We start from the raw sequence: 26936 nt of genomic DNA, 5'->3' as shown, positions 1-26936 counted from the left end.
ATGTTTCTCCAAAGAGCAACACTTTGAATTACAAAGAAAGGGCAAGTCCATCCATATTTGGATGCACCTGTACTTTGATCGCGTTTCACTGATGACCGAGCGCTCCCTTCGGTTTTTAGTCGAGCAGTCAGGTGGTGGAAGTAAGGCCATTATTGGAGAATCAGCCTCAGCATAGAGCTGAGATGGATGGAAGTAGCTCTCCTTAGACTCATGCTTCTCAGATTTTGCAATAGCCTCAGTGTGATGTTTGGAAACAAAGACTGGATGTGACACTTTCTTCCAATCACGACGACACAACTTTTATACAGAGTATTTATTTCAAAAATTAAATATGACAAATAAAAAGGCTCAACTTAGGACCAGGATCAGGTGAGTGTTAAGACAAACTTTAAAAGTTCTTGAACATACAGTTGTACTTCTATAATATCATAAATCAGGCAAAAAACAAAAAAAACAAACAAACCCAACAACAATAACAGATTCTCAAACTCAAACAATTTTTTTTTTCTTCAAGAATGATATGCAGCCAACCTTCAGAGGCGTCTAAAGATTCATTTATTTTGTGGGGAATCCCTTAACATGGGAGACGGGCACTCGTGGAGAAACGAAAGCTCTTTGTCCAAGTCTGTAAACGTCTGAATTTCACATTCGAAAACAAAATGAAGTTTTCAGACAGTGACACGCAAACACGGAGAAAAAGGAAGGCCGGCCAAACCGATTGCACAGAAATTTTACAGCTGCTTCATTATTGCTGTCCATTTAAGAACGAACACACAAAACTCAAAACGCCAACCCAGGATAACATGCATTACGCCTCACAGAAAAATAAATATGCTACATCATGTCTACACTGAGATATTCGTTACCTACGAGTCGTGAGTGCTCCCCGCCCAAGTTATGATTTATATTACTGAAAAATGTTTGGTTTTACGTTGTGCTTGAGTGCCCGTCCAATAAACCAATCCCCGCAGGCCTTTTGGTCCTGACAGCTCAAAACGGATAAATTCTGCATATTTTTGTGTTCTTGGCATACATGTCAGAGGTATCCACACACACACACACACAACAGTATTTTCAGGTATTAATATATACTTATTATTGTAGACTCTGGGCTCAGCGCACTTTTTGAACATTTTTTTTTTTCCAGCACCATCAGAAAAAGGCACAGTCTGTAACGGACAGGAAAGACCCCCTCAAAATAAAACCTCCTCTCATTAATATGTAAAAGAAAAAAGTTTAGTATATGAATATGAATAAAAGTCAATGTCCTAAAGCTTCTCAGATGAGCTTTTGAGATGATAACACAAACAGTGTGAGGAGGGCTGAGGATTCATCCGATCGCTCTATGATAACACAAACCTCGATCACATACGTAAACCTAAATTTGGAAAGTTATCGCAGACCTCTACGTTATTAGGCTTCTGCTTCAAATAGGATTTTGTTAGAAAAATAAGCAATACATGCATTTCATTATTAAGTTTAAATATAAATGTTTTTTTTCTTTAAAAGGGGAAAAAAAAAAAAAAAAAAAAAAAAAAAAAAAAAAAAAAAAAGGGCATCTGATGTCTTGTCACCGTAAGACACAAAGTCCCGTGGCATCACTAGTGGAGAAGGGGGTTCCTGTAATAAGGCTGTCTAAAGGTCAACTTACAGAGACGAGCAGAGCACCAGCAAACAACGTTAAATATGCCCACCATTACTTTTGCCATTGTTCAAGTAAAAAACAAACAAACCCAAAAAAACAAACAAACAAAACAAATGCTGGTAATGTCTGACATTAAGAAACAGCCTCGGTCAAACATTTAAAGAAACCTACACGAGCACTTCTCTCCCTCGTGAACTTCTGTTAAGTGCAGTAAAATATCCTTTTCGCTTTTTGTGTATAAATAAACAGCATTTATGTCTATCTGCTGAAATATTAAATAAACCTCTTCTTATAGCAGCTGATTCTGGTGACACGTGGCAAGGAGAGCGTCAGCACTCTGACCAGGCACATCGGTTTGGTCCAAGGGATGAAACCTGAAGGCTTCATTTGTGTTAAAGTAAACTGAAGGTTTGAGATTAGCAACAGCCCGCATGGGGCTGGGTGTCCAACAATAGCAGCAGCGCAGAGACGTCAATGACGGACTAAAGGTAGAAAATAAACAAATAAAGATGTCAACATCACCACCTGCAAGTCCAAATAGAGGGGAAAAAAAAACCCCAGAAGAGAAGGAAGAAGAAAAAAAAACAACAACAAAAAAAACCAAAACAAACAAACAAAAAAACAAAAAAAAAAACCTTGTCGTAAAGATAACTCTGCTTTTGAGAAAAGTGTCGTCTTGGCACTCAAACTGCAACGATTAGTCGATTATTTGGAACCAATTTATATCAACTTGTCAGATACTGTTTTTTGTTGTCATTATTTCTTCTTCTTTTAAATAAACAAAGCTCTTTCCATAAATTTTTCATGTTTGGCTAGCTCAAAATAGACGAGATGCACCAGATAAATACTGGCCCTGCATCAGTGATTATAGCTGCTGAGATCAGTCAGCAGGGCCAATAGCAGCTGATGCGTTGTGCATTTTTATTTAATTTCATATTTCAAGGAAAACGTGTTACCGTTCTTCATCGTACATGATAATGAACCATACATATTGAGATTTTAGACTCTTGGTCCAACAAAAGAAATTTGATACATTGCCCTCAGAATTTACAGACTTCTGATATTTTTTTTCTTTTCTTTTTTTAAACATGCAAATGACTGAAAATATGGCCTTTGTAGCTGCACTAATCCAAATTTGTTTGTGAAAACAAATGAGACAAACCAGCAATAAGAAGCTGAATTTCACACGCTGGGACAGCGAATCCTTCTCAAACACAAAATTCATAATCTCGTTTGAGATTGTTAAATACATTATCAAAACGGAAAAATAAGAATCAAAGCTGCTGCCTTGAGTTTGATGATTTCATCATCGGGAAAACCAGGTTGGTGAACGGTGAGTGTATTTTTGATGTTTTTAGCTGATGTAGAGGTTTTCTTTAGCAAATAAACCAAATTAAATGCATTTGGAGGTCTGGAACCAGGAGACCAAAAGCACCATTTAGAAAAAATTATGACCAATGAGAGCCGGTCAAGTACAATTACTGTTCAAATCATCTATGTGCCGAAAATAAAAAAATAAATAAAAAAATGATAAGCTGTAAAAATCATGAAAACAATTTTTCCTGGTTAACATGATGAGTCGGTAGGACCTCAAACATTTTTCATATTCAGAACTGTGACTTAACAAAAAAAAAAAAAAAAAAAAAAAAAAAAAAAAAAAACCAAAACAAAAAACCTGCAGCAAACATTACAAATCACCACACATGGCTGGCGGTAGGATCATCTACAATCCAGTGTGCTGTGTGTGTTGTTAACAAATTGTCGGTTTTGAGGCACCCAAACCGTTTCAAAAAACACCTTCCATCCTACCAGCTGTTCAATTTCTAAACAAATCAGGCACTTTAACAAAACAATCCTCCTCAAACACAATCAGACCTCACCACGACCGAGCCTCGCGTCTGAGACATCAGTCCTACACGGTCACCAGAATGTCAAATACTGCACATTCCTGATTCCTACTTCATTGTCACTTCCCAGATCTCATTAAGAACAACACAAATACTCATGAAAACACACCTGCTCTCTCCATTTTAACACATTATTGCACTGAAGGAGTTCTTCACAACTGAATCGGTCAGTTTTTTTTTTCCCTCTCTTTAAAAGTAAAAACTGGGAAAAGTCCAAAGGTTTGTGGTCATCTACACACTATTGCTGTAAATTATTCTTAATTTAAGTTAAGGAAAAAGAAAAATCATAAATAGTCAGACAAACAAGAACAAAGTCCATTTCATGGCCATGACTTTGAATCTTATAGTTCTGTTTATGCACCTCGCCTCACAATAAGGCGACAAACGACAATGCCTCAAAACGGCTGTACGTGGCTTTGCTTAGAAAAATGAAGATTTCATTCAGTGTCTGTGTTGGTAGAGTGCAAAGTTATGCTGCTTACTGTCTGGCTGACAGACTGTGAGGAACCACACAGAACTGGCTTAAAGGGAGACAGAAGAGTAACCACTAAGGCAGCCCGCCCATTTACAAAAAACAAAAAAGGTGCCAAAGCTAACATGCTGCCACGTCGATCACACATTTGCTCAGAGAAACAACACAGACAGGCTCTAGAAAGCCAAAGAACAAACATAAATATTAGGCTCAACATGAGGTTACAAAGCAGGTCAGGTCCTCTGATTCTACCACCAATGCACCAAAAATATATGTTTTTGATTACTGGCTGCTCCACCATTCTTCAAAACCCAAAATAATCCCATAAAAATAAAACTGAGTGTCTGTAAAATGCGGAAGGCGAGGACATGGCTCACGAGGAGAATGAGATGGAGGTCCGGAGCAGACAAACTATTGGCTGGTTTTAGATTACATAACGTGGCTGGACTCCTCTACAACGTCCCTACATGGCCGCCGTCGTTGTCTGGCTTCAGCAAAGCTGCGCCAGCACAGAGTCGCTCCGGATCAGGAGGAAGTTGGGCACTAAGACTGGCTGAGTAACTGGGAGGTGGAGTGAAGTGGAGGGGGTGTTTAGGCGAAGTACATGGTCCTCAGTGTGTCGTGGTGGATCTGAACAGCCTTGGCCAGAGCCTGGGGGTCCCTGCCGTTACTCTGCCCTGAGACATGGCTGCCTTCCGCACTGTGACAAAAAAAAAGTTATTAAAAAAAAAGTGGAAGTGGAAGATAAAGATATACAGAGATACCTGAAATGGTTAGCCCCCAGAAAAACTATGGTTCCAAAATTTAGATGGTCACCACCTGGATTTCAGGGCAAGTGATTATTTAACCCTCACTGATGCGATTTAACCACCATATTGGAAGACAGATCCTGTAGTTGTATTAAAAGTCATATTATTGGCCTACATCAAGCAAAGAAAACTACTAGAGATAACAGCAAAACATTAATGCCAATTTGGATTGACTGAAACTATTAAGGTGTGCTATCATCAATGCTAAAGGTGATTATATGAAAGTGAGAGTTGTTTTCGAAGGGTACAGGCAATATTAGTCATTAGAAGTTCAAGTACTCTGGGGTTTCATGAAAAAAAAAGACAAACATTAAAATATTTGAGCCCCACCTGTCGTGCTCTTTGTCGACCAGGTGGTAGCGAGCGCGGAAGGCTACAAGGTGAGCATAGTAGGCAGGTGCTGGGATGGACACAGAGCGTGTGCAGCGGACGTAGGTGTGGCACAACTGGTAGGTGAGGAGCTGGAAATCATCAGCGGTGAAACAGTTGTCATCCCACAGTACATGGTAGTGAGAAGGACGACTGGTACCCTGGAGGGACGAAAGCAGAGTTAATCGCACCCAGGAGAGAAAGCAGCTCCAGCGAGAGGCAGCAAACAATGAGCGGCTAAAATTAGTGGAGCTGTCAGGCCTGTGTGTTTGACAGTAACAGGGTTCCCTTCTCCAACAGCTGCTGAGGTGTCAGTTATTAGAGAAATGCTTCAAACATGAACATGAGTGAAAGAGGGGTATACCAGGTTTAACTGACAGGTGGCAGAAAGGAAAATTAATTCTGTTACTTAACAAGTAATGATTGATCAACACGTCACAAGCTAAATAATAGAAATGTTTTACAAATGAGAGATGTGCTCTAAGATTGCCTTAAAGTGAAGCTGAAACAAAGTCACCTGAAAGTTTGTGTCAGTCCTTGAAATCTTACCTGGATTCCAGCGTGACTGCAGAGGTAAAAGTCAAACTCGTATGGGTGGGTGATGTCTGTGTCCACTGTGGTGCCGGCAGGAATGTTTCCACTTCGTCCCACCTTATAAGAAGAAACAATGTAACAATATACAAGTTGAAAGTAATTTCAGGTTATTTATTACAAAAGAAAGTCTTACTCAAATATGCATTGACTGGTGTGTAATTAAATCTTTTAATGTTATCTTTTAAAGATCCCAAATCTCTTTCAAAACGACATATGACCAATTTGTACATGTATAATTTCATCATCATCATCCTCCTCCTCCCTCTCTCTCATTATGCACTCCTCCTCACTCACACCTCCACCTCATCCTCCTCACCTCAAGCCTGATCTCCTGAACTGAAGTCAGGGCTCTAATAACCAAAATCGTGCGTAAACATTCCTATTTATTCCCAGTATTATCACAATTACTTATTGCCAGAAGATTAAACATGCAACCCTCCTGTCTCCAGACACCTTACAGTGATTTGGCTAAACATCATCAGCTGGTTACACACTGTACCTTTAACTTAAAGTTACAGGTGGTTTTTCCATCCAGCTTTCCATTAACCATTACAGGCCATTGTTTCCAGCTTTTAACCACAATATAAAAAAACAGTTAGTTTCTAATATATTCAACTAATTAACTCCTTGGAGGAATGGGAAGTGGTAGTTTATTTCTCACCCGCTCAGTGCGATCTGCGCAGAACAGGCGCGTGTGATGGCGTTTCTGCACGACGATGTAAGTTATCCCGGGCTGGTATTCCTTCTCAAGACTGATGCATGCCTCCCGGATGGCCAGCAGCTCATAGTACAGCACCTCAACACAAAATAATACAGCACACATTCAAAAAGTAGATTTTGGAAAATCTTATTACAATCTGAGTGGGGAAAAATTTATTCTTCGTATCTGATGTGACATTACCTGTTACTACTTTTAGTCACATGTTCATTGTATAACAAATAAACAGCATTTCTTTGGTGTTATTTACCAAATAATAAACAACTTTGTGTAGAAGTGAAATTGGTGTTTATAGTGTGCCTGAAATAGTTCCCACCCATTGGAGAATTAACAATAAGCCTTGAACAATATTTTTTTTTAAAATACCTGTCTGAACTGGCCCTCTGACACTCCATCCCTGTAGAAAATGATCCTTGTTGGCTTGTAGCGGGTCGACTTGTAGAACTGGATCAAGAGCTCTCGCACCATAGAGGCCAAATCCTGGATGACCTCCTGTCTAGGCCTCTGGACCCGCACTGTAGCACAGTACCTGCAGGGGTGGGCATCCATACTGCCTACCACCTATAGGAGGAAGTGTAGACAATTGCTAAAAAACCCCAAACCACACCATCATTTTCTGTTAAAAATTCAAATGTAATACTTGAACCTAGCCAATTAACTAAAGTGTCAAAGGTGCAAATAGTCTCCAACAACATTTCTAATCATGGGCATCCGATACATTTAGGGCTGTTTTGTGACTGTGATCACTGCAAACATGAGCCCGAGAACAAGCACTCAAACCACTATATAACGAAAAAAAAAGAAAGAAAGAAAATTAAGTGCTGTCATTGCAATACAGACTCCATTTAACAATTAATAACAAGTCTTAACAAAAACCTGGTTATCCAAAAAAGATTATTTGCTTTGTAAAAAGGTCCCCAAAGTCCAGGAATGTTAAAATAACGTTGACTCTTGGTAGATCTTTTAAGAATAGGAATAATGTGACCTTGCTTAATAGAATGTGTTAATATCCTGGCTGCAGCCTTTTGTGTAGCCTGTAGGTATAAAAGGTCTATCCAAGCCGGTAATCAGGGCATTACAGTAATCCAAGCACGATGACACCAATACATGAATAATTTTCTCCAGTTCAGCTAAGGAGGGAATATGTCGCAATTTAGAAGTGTTTCTTAAACGAAAGAAACAGGAACGAGAAAAAGATGTTTCCTGACGAGACGACTCACCGCTGCAATAGATGGCTTCTTTCCATCTCCTGCAGGAGGATGAGTGACATCAGCCCCAAGGAAGATGATAGGTTGCTGAAACACAGAGGGTCTGGAAGAGAGAGGAAAGAAAAAAAAAAAAAAATTATCTACCAACCAATGTGTCATGAAATGACAGACCACACGAATTTTGGCAAACAAACCTCAAGGAGAAAAACAGAGGAGAAAAAGCACCAACTGTTTCATGGTTTTAAACTTTGGAACAAATAAACAATATAAATCATTTATTTGGCACAGCTTTTTTTTTTTTATTTCATAATTTCATATAAGCACTTCAGTGAGAATGCGTTTTTAAAAACCCCATGAAAGTCTGTTAATTTCAGGTTGAAGTCTTGTGAGCTTACCGCTGATGTGGAACCAGAATGTTGTTGATGCCTCCCAGTTTGACATTGATCTTGAGGCAGAGGTTAGAGAGGGTCTGAGGGGACGTTTTTACTACGTTCTTCACCTGCACGCATTGGGTGGCCATGCCGAGGAGGGTGTCACCCACCCGCTTCACCTCAGCTGTGGGTAATTAGAGATATTAGTCATTCTTTTGCTCTATGCAGGCATGCTTAATAATCATACGTCACACATAAAAGCCATTTTCTGTTTTGATAGTTTAACTTCAAAATCTCTCTCTCTTTTTTTTTTTTTAAAAAGCTATTATTGTTAAACAACACTTTGTTTAGAAATTAAAAGATCTTTGTACCATAGACTGGTGTTTTGCCAGGTAGGATCACGATGATGAGCTGTAGTCCAGCGTAGGTGTTCTTCAGGTGTCTGAACATGGGCTCCACGCTGTCAGCTCCCTGGGCATATTTACAGAAACATGGCTGGCCTTGGATAGGCATCCCAGCATCCTTTGAGATTTTCCGCAGCTGGTCAGTGAAGCTCCTGAAAGAAGAAGGGGGAAAAAAAAGAAATTAAAGTTTAATGAGCAGTATGGTTCTGAAGATTAACACAATCTGTACTTAACTTATACCTCCATAAAACAAATCAAATCCCTTAAATAACCAATGAAACTTTGTTTCAGTTTACTTTTTGAAACTACAACAAATTGTAACTAAATTAACACACTTATAAAGCAAGTCTAACATATGTATATCCACTAAGTGCTGTTTATCAGTTTAACCACTTTGTAAATAAATAACTAAACCAAGCTCACTTGAGGATCTCTTCTCTGCACTGCCTCTGGGTGGCAAAGCAGGCAATAGCCCACATCTTGATCTCCACTCCAGTGTGAAACTGCTTCCCTCTCATGTCCCAAACCCCGTGACTGGGTGTGGCCACCGTGCGGTTCTGCAACGACAGTGTAGGGTTGATCTGCTGGGGCTGGCAGTCGCACAAACAAATTTAGTACATGGAAAATGACAATGCATGGATTCTTAAGACGTAAGCAGCTAGTGGGAGCTCAGCTGGTTTTCTTAGTCGGCTGAGTGACTGATTGGCTCATTATTTAGTAATATTTGTGCTGCTTTTGTTCTCGCTTTCGTCATGCATATGCAAAGGGAAAAAAAAGAAATTTTATGACTACATGCAAAACAGAGCCACTAAAAATAAATCAACATTGTCTGTGTAGATGATCTTCCAAAACAGCATTCATGAGTTAAGGTGTAATTAAACAGAAATCACAAACATGTTCAGAAAGATGAGAAAATGTTAGCTGAATGAGATTGTAGTCAAACAGTGGAAGCAAATTAAAGAAAGATGATTTCTCCTCCCAGGTTTTTCACCACAGGAAAACTAGCTAGTGGGGCACTGATGATTGGTTTAATTAAATTAGTTTACTTTTGTGTTGCACATCTCCAGCTAGCATCTCCTCCTCTTCACACAACTTTGGTGAAAATACATCATTTCCACCTTCAAGAGGCACAGATTTCGTGGATATTTTTGCACAGTATTGTGCTTTGTTAAGGATGGATGATAACTTTTTTTAACATCACGTAAACATTTATAGTTGTATTATTGTGGATGATGTGATACGGCACAGCCGTTCTGAAGTGAAATTCACCTGCTTTATAAATGTTTTTCATGTAATAATTCTGACTATGCAGCACACTGACCTTTGCGCATTTTTAATCATAAGAATAAATCTTTTTAACATGAAAAAATATACACAATTGGCACACAATTTGCAAAAGACAATCACTAACAACTTCACATATATGAAATTTCATGGCTGAATGACATGTTGGGGAACGCTTTCTGTCAGTCAGCTCCTTTCTTCGTCAATCTGGGTTTATTTAACTTGCAAGTAGCACAAAGATGTGCTAAAGGGGGCAATTGTGCTTCATTTCTGGTTTTGCTGCTTCTGTGTTGGACTCCATGTGGATAGGGTTCAAACAGCTCATCCCAAGTGCAGCAAAAAGAAAGCAGGTGGAGCAGAGGCTAACAGGTGCCACAAAGTCTGTACCCCATTTGTGATTGTCAGTGGAATCAGGAAGATCCCAGGGTGCGACTTGGTTTTCTCAAACGAACGACAAGTACTTTTTTTGGCTGAAAAATGCGCACCTCATCTCTGCTAATATTTCCTGGTGCAAATTCGCCTCATTACACTGACTTTCTGCAACTGCGCTGAAGGAAAACTGTGCTTCTAGTTTGCTGCAAACACGCCAGAAGACCAAACTGTTTTGGTTGTGTAGTTTTGTTTCTCCCCTTCAGATTTCAGCCCCTCTTCTATGAAACCAGCTTCCAGTTTGGATCCGGGAGACAGACAACCCCTCTACTTTTAAGATTAGACTTAAAACTTTCTTTTTTGTTAAAGCATATAGTTAGGGCTGGATCAGGTGACCCCGAATCCTCCCTTAGTTATGCTGCAATAGGTGTAGGCTGCTGGGGGATTCCCATGATGCACTGAGTATTTCTTTTTCAGTCACCCTTTTCCCAACTCACGATGTGTTAATACACCTCTCTGCATCTAATCATTGGTTTTTATTAATCTCTGGCTCTCGTCCACAGGATGTCTTTTGTCCCGTCTTCCTCCCCTCACCCCAAACCGGTCGAATCAGATGGCCGCCCCTCCCTGAGCCTGGTTCTGCTGAAGGTTTGCTCTTGTTAAAGAGGAGTTTTTCCATCCCACTGTCACTAAAGCACTTCCTCATAGGGGCTCATTTAATTGTTGGAGTTTTTTAGTAATATAAAGCACCTTGAGGCGACTGTTATGATTTGACGCTGTATAAATAAAACTGAAAAAAAACCAAAAAAACAAAAACCTCTTCCTGTAGCTAAGTGGAGGATATCCTGTTGTCTCAAACACACACACACACACACACACACACACACACACACACGTAGGACACACACATGCATATGAAGCGTGATTTAAAGGGGAAGGTACCATAAAGGGTTCAGAGCTCACCCTGCCACCATACTGCAGCATGGGGGCTGGCAGGACGCGACCCGTCACCTGAGCCATCTCATCCCGCACACGGAACTGAAATTCCTGGACAAATGGGTCGGCATCATAGTTTGCACTCCGCACCTAAGAAGAGGAGAAGAGTATATTTATTCAAAGATGCCAAAAAACAAAAACTCCCATGCTGCATTACTTTTGACCTACAGGATACTCACCAGCCTGCTAATCTCCTCTTGTCTGTCTGGTGCAGAGCGGGCTGTGGCTTTGATCATGGTTGATGTTTGGTTGTCCGTTAGCTTTTTAATACAGCGCTGTCCTGCTACAATGTTGCACACCTGAAAGTAAAAACAAAAGTGTGGAAGCGGTTAATCAGCTGCATTTCTTCTCAGGAAGGTATTAAACTCAAACCAGTCACTGACAAAATGGAAACTACAGCAGACCGACTGCAGTGAAGTTACATATCTCACATTTAAATTTTTTCCGTAAAAATTTAATCAACTTGTAAAGCTATATTTTAAATTTTCATGTATTTAACAAGCCAAATAACTACTCAAAAGAACATGTGTTCTGCTCCTCTATGATCTTTATCATCATCAAGAAACCTTTCTTAAACCAGGCTAGTTTACACAAAAGAGAAGGCCCAATGCTGCTTAACACTATCCATCCTTCTCATAGGAAACCGTGGAGCTTGGTGAAGCTGTGGCTGGAGCCACATAGTGTCATAGATCAAACTTATTTAAGGATTCTGGTATTATAATACTAAAGGCTTGAAACTTTAAACATGAAGGTGGGCTACCCAAGATAAGGTAGGTCTTTTTTTTCCTTTTTTTTATTATAACCTACCTATTGAGTAGTAACATGCAAACTGAGCCCAGGTTCAATTAATCAAAACAAGTAGGCCAGGTGACAATAGGTGTGAAGACATGTGGCAGTGTTTCACTGGTAGTGACACTGCTCTGAATGTTAAAAATAATGGGTCAGTGTTTTTAAAAAAAATCACTAACGTAGTGCGTTTCTTGTTATGAATGCATCACCATCATTGTGAGCTTAATGACCAAACAGTCGACCCTATGACCCTAGATGTGAAAAAAAGAAGCTCATTTTCTAAAACCTTAAGTTTCACTTCCTGTTTAAATAAAGATTAAGAATCTGTGTTCATAGGGTGTCCTCATCGAACATAGGCAGCATTAACCTAACATTCTTATATGTCAATTTCATGGAAACTCCATAGAAGGGCCCTGCCAGGTCTAAACCCAGCAGTCCCAACAATTCATGTCACAAAATTCATTTAGACCTCAGGAATCAACGTGTGTCGACTGTCTTTTGTGAGCGAGAAATGGACATTGTTCCCAATCCCAGTAGCAAGTAACCTCTAATGATTTAAAATCCAGAGACTGTTCTTTTAGGGTTTTAGGGCAAACTCCTACCATCAACATCAGTTCTTACCTCTAGAGGCAAGTAGGTGTGTTTCTGTTCCTGTCCCACCTGCAGACAAGGCAGGTGGGGATATTTCAGCTGCAGATTGTACTTCTCTCTGAAGTACTGAGCCACTGTGCGCTCAACTGTTTGACCGTTCTCAAGCTGCAATGGAAATCTGAGGATTTGAAAGTAACAAGAATGTGTTATTGTAAGCCAGCAACAGCTTTGAGTGCGAGTTAACATCTACTGGGGGAGCAATATGGAAACGTACGTCTGGAGGCTGGCAGGGCGCCGTGTTACATTGCAGACTCTGTACTTCCTACGCATGGTTCCACAGTGTGTCACTTCCACTTTAAGACCTGTGAAGATGGTAAATGATAAGCAGTAAGCTCCCCCCAAATGGTGGAACAACTGATACATCAATTACATAGATGATCTGATCTTAAATTATCTGCAGCATTGAAAGCTACAGGAGCTTCCTACAATAAACAAAATGTTATTACTGTGATAAAAAACAAGCAGAGGCTGTCATTCCTCTGTGACGTACCTTTGATCTCTTTGGTGAACTTGACCCTGTGGGAGTCTGTGAGGGGGCGTGGCTGCTCGTCAATGTTGTGAATGTCCAGAACCTCACACATGAACTGAATGACTGGCTGGGCTTTGTAGAAAGCTGTGGCTGACACTGAAATAACACAAGATGAGGTAGAACAGTCAAAATGTTAGGCCAGAAAGATTCATTTTCAGTCACATATAACCAAAAGTTACTTTTGGGAAAATCTAATTGTTGCAACTCTGACCAGTGCCACAACAACAAATCAGATCAATATAAGGATGGTGAAGCTTTATGCAGACAGCCAAGACATGCCGAGTTGGTTTAGAGGCTTTGATTAAGAAAAAAAAAAAAAAAGGGAAATCTGAATTTGATTCAAAGTCATTAAACAACTGGACACCAAGATCTGTAGCAAATTCTGGATTTTGTTGTAACAAAACAGTAACAAATACTGAAATTTCTGCTTTTCCCAGAATTTAATAATGACATTAAAAGTTACGGTTTTCTGTTTTTACTATCGTGCCAAGAAAAGAATTATAATACACAAGTTAACGCGCAAACACTCAGAAGACCTGTCCAAATGTAATGAAATCTAACAAAACATCCAAAGCTTACCAATTAACACGTTATAACTAGAATTAAAATCAAACTGAAATTTTACAGGAATTTGAAACCTGATTACAAGTCAAAACAGGTCTAGAGACCAGTCCGTGTGCCCTTGCAACGTGGCAGGGATCACTGACTGGTTATGGCTAGGTGGCTAAGGGAAAGGGAGAATTCATTCCCTCACTGGCGAGTGGTTGCTGGCAGTCTCTGAAATCATTTGCAGAGAGTACGGCAGCAAAAACATCCTTGTGATTGCTTTGGTTGCTAGCAGATTGCTGTGGTTGCCCACCGAATGCATGAAGACACCAATTTGCTTGCCAACACTCACCTACTAACCGCACTGTGATAAATTCCAGAAAGTAAATGGTAAATGGCCTGTATATGTATAGCGCTTTACTTAGTCTTTAAGGACCCCAAAGCGCTTTACACCACATTCAGTCATCCACCCATTCACACACTGGTGATGGCAAGCTACATTGTAGCCACAGCTGCCCTGGGGCACACTGACAGAGGTGAAAGTGTGACAGAAACCGGAAACTGAGAACGTTTGCCATCAAAGCAACCGACATACCTTTTGAAATAAGATACTTTTACTCTGAAGGCAAACATTCTTAGCTTCAGTCACATTTTGAGGTTCCACTACTCCACTGCAGTTAAACTTCTAAACGCGTTGGTCCATAAATTGCATCCTCCACGCAAACTATGGGGAACCGCATCTGCTGGTGACCAAAGTAATCATAAAGCAACCAGTTTCATCTAGTGACTGCTTGCACCCTTTAGCGCCCACTCACAACTGGTCAGGAATCATATTTTCTTTGAGTAACTGGTGGTTGGCAGCCAGCCTGCTAATCTGTCTCCAAGTCTGTGTGAGAAGCAGACAGCTGAAAAAACTCAGAAAGAGAAAAATTGTAAAACTTGTAAAAATTTTAAGACCTTTACTTTTGTACAGATTAACTAGCAGTAGTTAGGTTTAGTGCACAAACAGTAACGATCATGTCATCCTAATCTTGGCAAGAAAGCAAATGTGTATTCACTACATGCATTCCTTTAAAATGTTCCTGCTTTCAACATCCTTACCATCAATATTTAGCATCATCTTCCACATGGCTGGCCGTACTGACTGATGGAAGCCGAACCAAACTTCTCTTCCTCCACCTAGTGGATGGTCATAGTCCTTTGGGGAGGAGAAGAAGGATCTTCCAACAGGGGTGTACCTGGTGACAATGTAGAGGACATGCAGAGGTAAGCAGGGAACAGAAATTACACTTACTGTGACAGGAAGCAACATTCTCTGTGGAGTTCACTGGGTACAGCAAAACAAGCCATGAGTTTCACGTCTCAAACCACAGGAGGCTCCGAGGGTTTGTGTTCATGTTACTGAAAGCTATTTTGGTTAATGGATTCACCAAATGACACATCCCAAGGTAGATTACATAAAAAGATGCTTTTAATCCATCTCTGCATTCTGAATTCAAATCCCAGTGGGGTCATCTACTAACCTAAAAATATCTCCACCTGAGGTATTGTAGATGAAATGCAATACATGAAATGTGCGACTACGTTGTGGTTGAAATGCTGCATAATAAATTGAGAGATGTATATCTCCAGGATGCGGGCATCTTTGGATCATATTTCCTGACTTGAGAACTAACTAACAAAGACACTGCTCACATGTTTAAATTCAGATTCCATCATTTAACCTTTACAGTTTTTAATCACTTAAACGTAAGGTGCAACAGACTAATGGCAAACAAGAAGCAATGACATTCTGACAGAAATAGGACACATGAATGAAATCTATGATGAAATTATGCAATAAGATGGCAAATGAACAGAGCCAATCAGCAAGGAAAATGGGGAAAAAAATGCAAGTACGTTGTTAGGATATCAGTACACAGCTGAGCTTCACAACAGTTTCAGCGGTGAGGTTGCAGGTAAATCTACTTGTTTTCATAAGAGCTTGGTAAGTGTACTTAATCTTCTTCCTATTGTATTCAGAATGTAATTTAGCACTTCATTTGCTCAAGTGCTTTGGTGAAATTAACCAAAGATGGTGAGGACAGCATGATAGATGAGCAATTCATGACGCTATAACATTATATATGTAAACTGCAGAATAGCTTAGAGATAATCTGCTGGATTTCAGACAAAGGCTTCAACTTAATATCCAGGAAGTCTCCAGAAAGTTTCCAATTGAAGACACTTGCTAAACAGTAGACATCAATGCCAGTTATTTTGAAATAACATTAAATAAGTAATTCGAACAAATATTTCATGTTATTTCCAGTTGTTCAGTTTAGAAAGGTGTTCATCAGCAAAACAAACCTTCGCACATGTGCAAGACAAGAAACTCACTTCATGGAGGGCAGATGCCGAAGGACAACATCCACAGCATGAACAGGGTTAGTGCTCAGAGGTTTATCCAGGTCCAGTGGCCCTGGTGCTCCACGTCCTGTCAAGACTTCATGTAGCATGTGCCAGCTGACTAATGACACAAATTTAATTGTGACTTTAAAAGGTCGGTCCTTCCCACCTTCACCTGGCAGGGTGACATCCAGATCAACCTGTAAAAAAGGTTACAGGGGTTTTACTTAACCAGTGGTATCAAGTGTGGAGTTCTCATTTCTCGATTAAAAGACAAAAAAAGACTTCTAGACTAGACTCTACAAAATATGACTTATTTGTGATGATCAAACTTTTTGCCCTTAATTTGTGTGTGTGAATAAAAACTTTATCTGTACACTCATGTCACATTGGAGCACTTTATGAATTTCATCAAAAGTGGGCCTAAGCATAAAAGTGAACATGATGAGCTTATCTGACAACATTAAATCCAATAGCAGGCTAAAACCAATCAGATAACATCTGAGTCAAGCGTCATATTTAACTGACATCGCTTTATGCAAGCAAGTTTCAATTTGACTCCTTTTCCGTGCTTTCTCTGCACATCTCTTTGGTGGGAGGGACTAAGACTTGAGTGGAGGTGAATTTATTTCTAATTAGAAATGAAGAGGGGAATTTATTTCTAAACTCTGTTAAACAGCTTTATACTTTGATATGACCCCATGTCCAGGGTAAAAGGTTGCTGTAGTTACTTAAACCTAAACTTGCGTATTTAAAACTAGCCAAAATTTAACCCTTTCATCAAAGTGGTCACATTTGTGTACACTGCCTACTTTGAAGCTGGGGAGTACAATTTGTTTGCATTCCAATTTCTGCAATTCCAATTTGTTACATTTTGCTCCTGATAATGTCTACATTAATTAATAAATTAATAAATAAAAGACTCAAACTCACATCAATAAACGTGAAAACTGAACTAAAACTCTGGTTACCAAAAACAAAAACCACCTGAGCAGGTGAGTTTTTAAACATACAAATGTGTACTAACAAGTTCAACTCTCGGGCATTAGAAATCAATATCATAGATAAGAACCTGCTGACAGGTGCGACCTAAACAAACCAACACCACACAGAGGATCTAGTTTCTTACCCCACCAGTGGCGACAGGAAGTGGGCTCACAGTGTAGAGGCTCTTCTTCCCATCATAAACTGGCAGCCGGTCACCAAAGATGGTCACCTTAAAATGCTGCACCATGGAGTCCACTACCTCCCTGGAAATGATCACACTGCAGCGTCACTACTAATGGATGCATAAAAGTGTAGGTGTAAAATGCAAAGGAAAAGTAAATACTGTCCTGTTAGTTCTTCTGTAAAAATCTACACAGACAGGAATGTTAAATATGAGCCAAATTAGCAAATAAGTCTGGGGATTTTCCCATACCTGTTGACCCGCCGCGGACATTTATCAGGCTTAATGTCCACCTCATACAGGTAGACATCAATCTTGGGGATTTCCACCTGAAAACAGTTGGCCAGAAGCTTGATGGATTTTCCAAGGGTGCCATAGCCCGGTCGCCGTGGCAATGTGAACAGCGCTTGGGCTCCAACGGCTCCTAAAGCAGTGACAATAAAATTATAATTATTGTTTTATTCCAAAATTAAAGTAGCCAAGAGGCCACGACCTTGGGCAGTTAATACAATGAATCATTACAACACAAGTGAGGTAAAACCATCAAGATGCTATTTTCAATTTGACAGTGGTGTCTGTCCAAAAAAGACACACCCTTCCTTTGCAGTAACCCCAAAGTCACTCCCAAGCTGCAGGATTACTTTAGTCTACATTTACCTATATTTGTTTATTTTGATAATTATATTTTCAGCAGAAAAAGTTCAAAGGAATGGAAACAGTTTTATGGATGTGTTAAACAACAGAGCAGAGTTTTAGCTTTTACTCACCAGTATTTACTATAAATCTAATCTCACTTCTCAATTTTTGCTCTTATACACAAATGTCTTCAGTGTACAGTAAATTCATACAGCACTTATTCTTTGTACGAAAGCACATAATCTATGTTGCATTCACACCTACGGCTAGTGTGGAATCACCGATTACCCAAATGTGCATGTCTTTAGACTGTGGGAGGATGCTGGAGTACTCCGAGGGGGAGGAAGGGCCCCCACCTACCAGGAGGCTCAAAACAACCTTCCCTCTTGCTATGAGGCAACAGTGCCAACCACTGCACCACAGTACCACCGAGTGTAGAGCACCCTTACAGAGAGAAAGGCAAACTGAAGGAAGGAAGTGGTTAATAAGGAGGAAAAGTGCAGACAGTGTAAGCTGATTCTGATGGTCAGGGATGTTAAGCATTGCCTCATTTTAAACCGACAAAACTGAAAGACAGACGAACACTGGGATTCCCACATCAATCTGATAATGTCCGTAGGAAAGGTTACAGAGTTGGGTGACATTTTAAAATAAAGACCAGCTTGGCGGTCACAGATTTCTTCTGACTGACATGGCCTTTGCCAGACAGAAGTAGGCGAGTGACACACCAGGCTTATTTGACATCAATTTTCATAAATGCCAAACTGGAAAATACACATTGAAAAAAAAAGAAAATGACATCACACAACCACACAATTTCCACGAATGTGACTCAGAGGATCCGCATGACAACGTTTGCACATACATACACAGCTGAAGCTGTAAAGGCACCGAGACTTTGAGCCCTTGGTTGCTGCTGAAATGAAAGTGTGAATCAGAGAAAATAAATTCTACAACAATGATGAAGTGATGACTATGGCTATGAAATCAGTGCAACTGAGAAACTGGGGGTTGAAAAAGTTAAACTGTTTCAGGTTCTGAACTCTCATCTGGGTCTGAATGTGTCATAAGGAGACATTATTGACTAAAACAATACACTTTCTGCATGATGGTTCCCCCCAGGTTGTTTTATTCCCTTGTGCCATTCCCATGGTGATGGCACCCATGCTGCCATAATTCTCCATGGTAACTACAGCCGTGCTGACAGGAGGAGGGAAAAGCAGGCCAACATGGATTTACCTTATTTATCCCCGAGCTGCAATGCAAAAAAAATGGTTCTTCCTGAGAGATGATAGCTCAGGCAGGTAACAGGGTGCCCATTATTAAAATAAAAAATTAGATCCATTTTAAAGCCTCAGTATAGCAAAATAAAAGATCAAAAATGTCAAAATCATGTATTCCATTTAAGCTTTTATAAAAACACTAGTTTGGTATAAGTCTATTCAACACAAGGACAAGGATTATTACACTTAACTAAAACTAGATGTGAAAAATTACAAACAAAAAAAATATGGGGGGTGGTGAATTTAAATATATGCTGTTTAAAAAAAAAAAAAAAAAAAAAAAAAAAAATTGAATGCAATTTCTTTTAGTCTTCATCAGTGTGAGTAAATGACCCAGGTTTTTCCTGCTTTTAAATAATTTCCAGCATCTATCAAAGAGGTTTGTCGTCTTTGACTAAAGAAAATAATTACATTTTAAGATCTTTTTTCCCCCAGTCTGGTTTAATCAACTGAAATTCTAGTTCAGCTAAAGTCAAAAAATAGATACTCTTCTATCGCTTTACATGGTTAAAGCGATGTTAAGTTAAAACACACGCTCATTAAAACAGAAATGCCGACATTTAGCTCCATGAGTATTTAGACAATGTCACAATCCTTGTAATTGTTGTCCCTTTGATTTTAAAGTGCACTGTAATGGTATAAACTAACAACATGTCATTAATGTACAGCTTTAATTCAAGGAGTTTAATAAAAGCATCTTTAGGAATTAGTTATTTTATACAGTCCCTCATTTTCAGAAACTTGAAAGTAATTAGACAATTGACTGACAAGTAGGTTTATATTTTGTTCCCTTGCATTCTTAGGAAAAATTAAGACAAATATAAGAGATCTGGAGTTGATTTCAAGTGTTGAACTGAAATGTCCATTACTGGCACTTCCAGAGGACAGACAGCAGCTACTGCAACAGTAATGTCCCAAAAAGACAAAGGTTCACTTTAGCCTGAGCAACAATGGAGAGATTAATAACCACTTATCAGGCTGCTTCAATGTACAAATGCACCACACAACCAGCAGCCACCCACACATGGCTGCAGTTAACCCACACATTTTAAAAGAACTCCACTGATGAGATACTGTACAGCCGCCACAGCACCAACACTGGAAGCCAAGAGTTTTAAAGTGCATCCTGGAATAATAAAGCAAGTGTTGGCTTAATCTCAACTTTATAGGACAGTTTTTCAATAGTCATGGTGTGAATATAATCCGTTTAATTAAGCAGGCAAAGTATGATCATCAAGTAGAATTTAATAGGCAAAGCTGAGCCAATCCTCACGTGCAGAAAAAATAAAATCTGAAGATGAAATCTTTTTAATATATCTCATTCTCAAGTTAATAAATAGGTATGAATTGTTCAAACATCTTATTACCATCACGTTCAACATCACAGCTCCCATGAGCCAAAAACTGAAAGCAGGATTTCTGCAGGATAACTTCAGGTTTAAGCCTCAGTTTTTATTGTTACAAATACACTGCCATGGTAACCAACTGTGCAAATATAACCCTGCATCAGAGCAGATTATGTTAAAGATTAGAGATCAGTGCGTGACAAATTACCACCTACTGGCCAATCAATTCTATGAAAAGTAGCATCACCATTAAGACCACTTCTGAGGGAGTGCAATGGAGTCTTTTCTTTATAGAAATGAGAGAAGCAGATGAAAGAATAGGACTTAACAGTATTGTGAACTTTTAAACAGAAATTCAATACAATATAAATAAATAATACACTTCAATTAGACCAATATAGTAGCACTTTTTCAGACTGAAGTGAATTTCATGTTGCCACGCTTCTGTTTGCATAGCCAAATCCCTATGCAGACTGAAGGATTTGCGATACGCAACCTATAAAGACGTGCATGCATGCAGTCAGTCATGCAGTTGATATTCACCTTGGTGTGATCATTTATCTTGACTGCTTATGTTTGGTTAAGCAAAGTCAAAGCGAAGATCCTGGGTATAATAACATTTGCATTGTATTACAGAGCATTGATTACTGAAGGAATTAAAGAGATACTTCCTGTGTTTAACTTATTAAAAACAAACAAACAAAAACAAACCTTCCAGAATGAAGCCTAAACAGGATATGACAGAACCACAGTAACTTCACTTCACTCTGTGTACTGCATTACAAAATAAAATAAATACAAAAACTATAAACTGAAGCTGAGCTGGGGTTGTGCCGTTTACAGCTTAAGGTGTTGTGATAAAGTCACTGACATTTATCAGTCTTTGGGACTCAAGTGAACCACTCCATTAACTGCAAATAGGTTCACAATGGTTCCAGGTTTTCTCCATCTGTTCTAAGAGCACATCAACGACTCACCCAGGAAGTCACAGATCCCAGAACAACGACAACAACCACCACCAACAAAAGACTGGGCAAAAATGCCATCCATGGGAGAGTTCCAAGAAAAGAACCACTGCTGAGCTGGTCTCACATTTACCACCCTTTACTACCATTGCTGCTTCAGGACTTGGATGACTTGCCATAATTGGATTCTGAATCCATTAATTCTGCTCTAAGAAAATCCTGAAGGAGAATGTGCAAAATACACCAGCAAATCCAACTCTGAATGACTGAACAACAAAAACACCCCAAACATGAAGGTTTTGGAGTGGCCTTAAAGTCAAAGTTCGTGCTTAAATCTGATCGAGATGCATTGGCATGAACTTAAAAACAGGCGTTTATTCTTAGAAGCCCTTCAATCGTAAGTTAAAACAACTCGGTAAAGAAGAATGAGTCAAATTTTGAAACAGTCATTGCCATCTATGGAAAATACATGATTGCAGTTCTCACTGCCAAGAGTGGCACAGCTTGTTACTCTGTGTTGAGGACAATTACTTTTTCCACACAGGTAGGCTTGGATGGTTTTCCTCTAATAAATTAAATAATTTAAAAAACTGCAATTTATCTTTACTCAGGTTCTCTTTTATCTAATATCAGAATTTCTTTGATGATTTGAAACACCCAAACATGAAAACATGACGAAAAAAAAATTGAAATCAGAAAGGGAACAAATACTTTTTCACAGCAGTTAATTTACAATGGTGCCCTGGCAAAAGAGAAAAAAGTAGTGCCGGTAGATCTGAAAACATCAGACAGACACACACACGGAATGCTGGTGTGTAGTTCAAGCTTTGCTGTTATAAAGGCAATGAGCATTAATATTGTTAAAACTTCTTTTCAGGCTTGAAAAAGGCCCAAATCTGAAACAGGTAAAGGGGATGGAGAAAGTATGGGTCAGCTTCAATGAACCAGTCAAACCCCCTCCCTCCCAGTCCACCACTGGACTTTTCCCAACACAATCATTAACACAGAAACTGCTACCCCTGGCAAAAAGTAAATTGATTTATGTCCCTCCATGCCTATCTGATTCATAATTAACAAAGACAGCAGTTAACTAAACATTATTCAGTAGGCTGAGTAACTATGGCAGCAGTTTGTGTGGGTGGGTGGATGGATGGGATATACCCCCCCTCCCTCCTAGTCTTCAAGCACACCTGATGGCATCACCACCTGCTTTTGACAACCCTACACAGTTAACAAAAGAAACCCGTGAGACTGGTTTGGGGGCAAACACACAAATACTAAGGGTCTAAGTTTACCTTTAAGGGTTTGTTAATACAACATTTTTTGGGCTTAACTAAGGAGTTGCTGTTGCCCATGTTTGGGGTTCAAATGCAGTCTAAGAAAAACTGGTAGAAAACCACGAGGTCAAATGTCTCCCATGTGCAAGGCGCTCAACTGACCGGTAATCTCTGGGAACTGACATCACTGACTTTTTTTTGTATGATAACATGAACACTTTAAAAAAAAAAGTATGACACCAAATTGATTAAAGGAACCCTCCTAATTCATAAACCTCTAATGTTAAATGTATGAGAAGTACCACATGCGGGCTCAAAATAACTCGGCAGCACCTGAACACCACATTAGCACATTTAGGCACGGTGGTTAGTTAGTCCGGGATCCCACCTGTTGTTCCGATTTCCATTCATGGGGGTGTCTGCCCGGATTAACCGGCACTTTATGATCAATAATCCTCGTAGATTAAAACGTTCAGTGTGGTTCCGCTGGCCCCGCACGCATCAGCCAAGCTCCGCCGTTCGTGATACCTTCTTCCCGGCTTCGTTCGGTGAAGTCGAACCGGGCCGCTTCGGTGTCCCGTCGGTTAGAAGTCTTCTTCTTGTCTCCCCACTACACCTGACCCTACATAAACTGGCAGATTAAAGTTGAATGAAATGTCCTAACTCCGGACTTTGGCGTTGTAACTGAAATAAGAGCAGAATTATTATCGGTGTTAAGCCTTTTTTTAAGACACGAAGTTGGTGAAATTTCTACGGTAGCGTTAGCAGCTGTGTGTAAGCTAACGACGTTAGTTAGCTTTAGCCAATGACAACTAACAGCTAACTGGCAACCCAAGATTGACATGAATATTTACCTGCTCGGCTGCTGAGTTTACTGTCACGCCTATTTAACGTGACAATCCCGATTTCAACTTTTTCAAACAAATACAAGAGGCTCGCTACCTCGGCGTCCTCCTCAGCGTCGGCGATAAACCGGTCTGAAATCTGCTCTTACGCCGCCCTCTGTCATACTTAAGGGAAAGCTAACAGATGCGAGACATAGCAACTTCCGGGATATTCTTTCAAACCAAAAGCTTCTTCAAGTCTTCTTCTTGGTATTATGTGTTACAGACATTGGGACTCATTCTTAAAAAAAAAAAAAAAAAAAAAAAAAAAAAAAAACCTCAAGCTCAGAAACAAGCTAAAATTCATGAAACTCGTGTTACAGAAACTTACACGAGTAATATACGTAAAAACACTCAGTTTAAAACTTTTCGAAATTACTTCTCAAAAAATTGCTGAGTCCAGAAGGTCTGCCTATTGTGTTAACCAACTGAGGCTGAACTAGGGTCAGACTGCACGTTCACATAATGCTTATATCACATGATGGTGCAGTGAGTGAGTCTTAACTTTATTTAATCAGGTAGTCATTAAGAACACATTCTTTTAACCAGTGTTGCCCAAAAGACCTGTATTATTGCCAGTTTTGATGTGTATAATATTGAGTAGCTGAGACCTATTTAAGGAAGGCACAAAAGGCACAGGTGCGGGGAATTAGAGACAGGAAGAAGTGACAGTTTTTCAACAGCGTAGAGTTGTTGGTTCTTTTGAGAAAGTGGTGCTAACTGAAAAGTTATCTCAGAACTTAAACAGCAGGTGATAACAAAAATGCATTTAAAGACGCACTGGTAAAATGCTACACTTGCTAGTTAAAGTTTTAGCAGTTTTTGTTTGTTTGTTTATTTACACAAAGTAACATTTTTTCTGTATTGTACCTTGAATAGCATTTTAATTTTCAGCAATTTTCTGCTTCTAATCCATATCACATCTTACTATCTTTTATTGAACATTTGATCCACCACATAGATTGTAGGGCATAGCTAGTGCATGTTAACAATATGATTAGCACCTTCAAATTAAGTTTCAAATATCACTAGTGTTCAAAGAGAAACTTTTAGTTTCCTTTGTTCTTCGTCTGCTAAAATGGTATATTTTAGAAAAAGACAAACCAGATTAAAAGATGCCTCACCTCTCTAAAAACATAGCTTCAGTTTGCTACGTTGCACCTAAACAAAGCACAAGACCTCTGGAACATCCTCATACCAACTATTAAGCATGGTGGTGGAAGATTTGGCCTTGTTTTGCAGCCTGTCAACCATGAACAAAAGTATTCTACATAAGGCCATCTGTCCTACACACAGCAGCAAATCTGCAGCGGAATAACTGAAAAAGAAAAGAAAGAAGGTGTTGCAATGAGCAAAATGCTGTGATCAGATCTTAAGAGAGTTGTGCAGAAATGAATGTCTGCAAACCTCAATGAGTTGAAGCAACATTGTAATGAAGAGTGGTAAAAATTCTACCTGTCGTGATTGCTAATATATATTTTTAATATTATACTTTAACAGTATGCTAGAATTTTGAACCATATAAAGCAGACAGGATAATTTGTGGGATTTCCACTGTTTCATTGAGTCTAACTTGACAAAGCTCTTAGTCCCTCCTCTCCTCCTCCACTGAGGGAACTCCATCAGGAAATACCATCTGTAGGCAGCAACGTCACATCCGTGAAACTTTTTTTCTAAACTATGTACGTCAGGTTTGTAAGTAACACGTATTCTATTTGCATTTTAGCTGTCGTAATTTTCCGTGGTTTGACCTGTTTTGCTCAGGTATTGTAACAGCCAGAGCCAGTCAAAGACACAGTGACACACCTCATGCAAGTTACTTACTCCGTACTGTAGATGTCCCCAGAAATCATTCATATAATTTTACATCTGCCTCAGTCATAAACCTGGGAGTTACAGACTGAATACACAGGTAGATAGAGGAAATTCAGTTATGAAGGCAAACACAAGTAAGAGTAGGAAAGAAATGAGGTCTTTATAATAAACAAATTGTTTAAGGATATTGAGAATTACTTCTAAGAGAAAACAGATCAACAACACGGACCCTAACAGCCAGTGGTGTGCATATCCACAGTGTAGCATTTAAAAAAATAAACTGACTGAAGAAAAGAAGCCTTCTCGTGCCTGTATTACCTCAGAAGGGCTTTCTACTCTTGCACTTCACTACGTTGTCTGCGACTTTGTGTCCTCAGTCCTGACCAGTGTTGGTCAAGTTACTTGAAAAAAGTAATCAGTTACTAATTACTGATTACTTCCCCCAAAAAGTAATCCCGTTACTTTACTGATTACTTATTTTCAAAGTAATTAATTACTTAGTTACTTAGCTACTTTTTAAAAACACAATTTACAACCTGAATAGGTGATAAAGCAATAGATCTTTCAGCCCAATTCTACTTTTTCTGCATAATTCATCATACAAAATGTAATCAAATGGAAACGTCTCTTTTTAAAACTTTAAATCTTTTAACTTTATGCATCAAGCAAAAACTTAATTATATGCAACATTCTCTGACTGGAAGAAATTTGTTTAACATTTAAACCTATTTTCTGCACATTCCAGCACATAAAATAAAATATTTTTTTGTGTTTACTCTCACTCTTTCAAATAGATGAAAGTAAAACACAGCAGAAAATAAATAAAATCAAAGACTCAGCGGTCCTGTTGCTCTATTTTCACCTGTAAAGCAGGAGTGGGGTAGGCGGAGGTTTACCCTGGTGCAGGTGTGCCGCGGTGGTCAGTGGAAGAATCCGCGAGTTTCTCTGTGAGTTTCACATTGCAGTCGTAGCGCACTCGCTGCTTGCTTGGAAGTTAAGGGTTTTTTTTCGCTGTAAAAAGAAGTTTTCTTCCCATGCACAACGGACACTAATGTTTTTGTCACTTTTTATGGAATCAAACTCAAAATAAGGTCAGTACTTCCATGCTTTAAACGCTGCACGCTAATACTCTCTCCCGCACTCGATATATTATCCATTGTTGATCTGCACACAGCTGTTGTCACGAACGTCGCACTCGCTTACCACTGTCATGAGACATTCTCGCAAAAAATCACGGTTTTAGTAACGCAGTAACGCAGCGTTCCTACGGGAAAGTAACGGTAATCTAATTACCGTTTTTGCAATACTAATCCCGTACATTACTCGTTGCTTGAAAAAAGTAATCAGATTACAGTAACGCGTTACTGCCCATCTCTGGTCCTGACACAGTCTGTGGTCAGCAGTGACTTCAGAAAGGGTAGAAATCCTGGACTCAGCCTTTTATATGTACACTACTCCTCTATGAATAAGGTCATGTATGAGTGTGTGGCTGAAGAATTAAAGGAGTAAAAGA

General features: G+C 39.4%; 1 protein-coding gene across 3 annotated transcripts; it reads right to left on the bottom strand.

Moving 5' to 3' along the window:
- Positions 1 to 298: 298 nt before the first annotated feature.
- Positions 299 to 23776, bottom strand: ago3b (argonaute RISC catalytic component 3b). Of its 3 annotated transcripts, none has more exons than XM_039605835.1 (20): positions 23579 to 23776; positions 23113 to 23408; positions 17470 to 17641; positions 17179 to 17299; positions 16041 to 16249; positions 14763 to 14899; positions 13077 to 13211; positions 12801 to 12888; positions 12557 to 12704; positions 11326 to 11445; positions 11093 to 11236; positions 8921 to 9054; positions 8465 to 8649; positions 8118 to 8277; positions 7735 to 7825; positions 6881 to 7075; positions 6458 to 6592; positions 5752 to 5853; positions 5164 to 5363; positions 299 to 4724 (listed from the first exon to the last, which is right to left on the bottom strand). In XM_039605835.1, exons 2-20 carry the CDS (start codon positions 23129 to 23131, stop codon positions 4616 to 4618), a joined length of 2604 nt encoding a protein of 867 aa, XP_039461769.1. In that variant the 5' UTR covers positions 23132 to 23408; positions 23579 to 23776; the 3' UTR covers positions 299 to 4615. The 3 variants fall into 3 exon arrangements, with proteins under 3 accessions (XP_039461769.1, XP_031589625.1, XP_039461770.1); XM_031733765.2 differs by having other exon boundaries at positions 11114 to 11236; XM_039605836.1 differs by having other exon boundaries at positions 23113 to 23355.
- Between the last annotated feature and the right edge of the window lie 3160 nt (positions 23777 to 26936).

This window comes from Oreochromis aureus, linkage group 22 (assembly GCF_013358895.1).
Source record: "Oreochromis aureus strain Israel breed Guangdong linkage group 22, ZZ_aureus, whole genome shotgun sequence".
Classification (NCBI taxonomy): domain Eukaryota; kingdom Metazoa; phylum Chordata; class Actinopteri; order Cichliformes; family Cichlidae; genus Oreochromis; species Oreochromis aureus.
This window is presented reverse-complemented; position numbering and strand designations above follow the sequence as displayed.